This window comes from Amphimedon queenslandica, unplaced genomic scaffold (genome assembly GCF_000090795.2).
Source record: "Amphimedon queenslandica unplaced genomic scaffold, v1.1 AMPQUscaffold_7607_Cont20444, whole genome shotgun sequence".
Lineage (NCBI taxonomy): Eukaryota > Metazoa > Porifera > Demospongiae > Haplosclerida > Niphatidae > Amphimedon > Amphimedon queenslandica.
In genome coordinates, this window is record NW_003552111.1 from 1 (window position 1) to 2162 (window position 2162).

The 2162-nt window shown below is 35.5% G+C and overlaps 1 protein-coding gene across 1 annotated transcript; it reads right to left on the reverse strand.

The window, feature by feature from the left end:
* Positions 1–359: 359 nt before the first annotated feature.
* LOC109591646 (phosphatidylinositol 3,4,5-trisphosphate-dependent Rac exchanger 2 protein-like) lies at positions 360–2100 on the reverse strand. Its single transcript, XM_020007335.1, has 4 exons — positions 1983–2100; positions 1689–1932; positions 574–975; positions 360–509 (listed from the first exon to the last, which is right to left on the reverse strand). Exons 1-4 carry the CDS (start codon positions 2005–2007, stop codon positions 485–487), a joined length of 696 nt encoding a protein of 231 aa, XP_019862894.1. The 5' UTR covers positions 2008–2100; the 3' UTR covers positions 360–484.
* Positions 2101–2162: the final 62 nt, after the last annotated feature.

Consider the following 2162-nt stretch of genomic DNA (forward strand, 5'->3'; position numbering starts at 1 on the left):
CTGATATATAATTTATCTTTTCCACTCTTTCCTTTCCCTTTCTCTCTCTTTTTTTCTAGTTATGAAGATTATCCTTCAAAGAAGACACCTACTGACTCAACAGCAGGAGATGGCGTCAATGGTAGCGATGAAACTATTCACAACGATCCAAATCAAGATGACGGAGCAGCTGCTAAAAGAGAGTAACATTTACAAACATCTTTAATTCTTTTTTCCCTCAGTTAGGCCTATGATTATTATTATTATTATTATATATAGCCCTCTCTTGTTAATATTTAATATTATTATTATTATTCAATTATTTACTTTTTTCAAGTCACAAAAATAACAACGAAAAAGTTAAAATTAAACTAAAAAAAACAAATAAATAATAATTTAAAATAATTATAAAAATCTATCAACACATTCCACTTGCAAACAAAGTAACACACAAAATTTGTCAACGAAAAAAAATAGCACAATTTACCAGTGAATGTTCTAATAACTACAGTGGGGGAAGTTGATACAACCTAAAAATAGAAACAATGATGTCATACTATTAATAGAACAATCGGCTATAAATAGAACACTTACCCAGGTGCAGTAGGTGGAAAAGCTGTATACTTTAATGAATTCTTCTTCACCAAAATGGGCAACGCCCCCGAGAGACGAAGTACGTTTAAAGCTAATCGGAACGAGCGAAATTGCAGCCCGTAGCAACGAGAGAGTAAAGAGACCTCCTGTAAGGTGGTGACTGCTTGGGATCGGTATATACCGGAATCACAGACACATAGCGAGACACCACCTAATCTCTGGATCAGCTCAGAGGAGAGAGAGAGGATTTCAGTGCCGGATGACATCGGTTCTTGAATGACTCCTTCCAGCTGGATCAGTAGTTTTTCCATTGCGTCCAGCGGCCGTTTGACCTCACCTAGTTTTATAGTTTGCTCGATGGAGTCTTTAGTGGTGTCTGTCACCTTGCTTAACTGATATTGCCTTTGGAAAAATAAATAAATAATACACCAAAAAATTAAACTTATGAGCATTAGAAAAGATATGCCAAAATCTGAAAAATACTCAAGGCTATAGCCCATGCTTTTTTCCAAAAAATGGCTAAAAAATGACCCCAATTTTTATTACATTTTCTGATGCATATTGATGTCCTTATGCTGTGTAGAAAGTTTGAGCTCATTCCGACTTAAATTTTTCAAGTTATGGCTATTTTAAGAAATTTGCCAAAATCTGAAAAATACCCAAGGCTATAGCCCATGCTTTTTTCCGAAAAATGGCCAAAAAATCACCCCCAATTTTTATTACATTTTCTGATACATATTGATGTCCTTATGCTGTGTAGCAAGTTTGAGCTCATTCCGACTTAAATTTTTTAAGTTACGGCCATTTTAAGAAATTTGCCAAAATCTGAAAAATACCCAAGGCTATAGCCCATGCTTTTTTCCAAAAAAAATGGCCAAAAATCACCCCCAATTTTTATTACATTTTCTGATACATATTGACATTCTTATGCTGTGTAGAAAATTTGAGCTCATTCCGACTTAAATTTTTCAAGTTACAGCCATTTTAAGAAATTTGCTAAAATCTGAAAAATACCCAAGGCTATAGCCCATGCATTCATGCTTCCAGCTGGCTCCAAGTCACTCCCAGTTTTAATCATACATGTACATTACATTATCTACTCCACCCACACATACTTTACTCCTTCACAGTAGTCCCTGAGTGTGACATAAGATGCTTTATTAATTTCTTGCTCCACCTTAAACTGGCTACTGGTTTCGCTCAGCTCCGCTAGTCCATTATTAAACAACAGAGGGTAAACCGGTACGCCCTCGTCCGATGTCAACTCTTCCGGAAGGTTCTCCATGAGGTTGCTAGGCAACGAGAATGTCACATGTAACCTGTTGTGGTCGCCAGATATGGTAACGTGTGGAAGTGTGCCTTAAATAGAATGGGTTAATATTAATGGTTAAAAAAGAGGTGTGTCTCACTGTTTTGCAGTATTTGTGATTTCATTGCAATTTCCTTCACGTGAAAAGTAACCGTCTTTAGTCTTTCAATGACAGGAACTAGATCCTTGAGACTTAAAAATTCTTGATTCTGGAAAAATAATAATTAAAAAAACAATAAAAAATAATAATACGTGTACATGCATGTACATGTACATCTAG

Excerpts from the sequence above, each read along its gene's own strand:
- LOC109591646 (XM_020007335.1), bottom strand. The coding sequence starts at position 2,007 with ATGAAATCACAAATACTGCAAAACA. Across the intron at positions 976-1,688 it reads GACTACTGTGAAGGAGTAAA|GCAATATCAGTTAAGCAAGG; the intron begins GTATGTGTGGGT and ends ATTTTTCCAAAG. Across the intron at positions 510-573 it reads TTTCCACCTACTGCACCTGG|GTTGTATCAACTTCCCCCAC; the intron begins GTAAGTGTTCTA and ends TTCTATTTTTAG.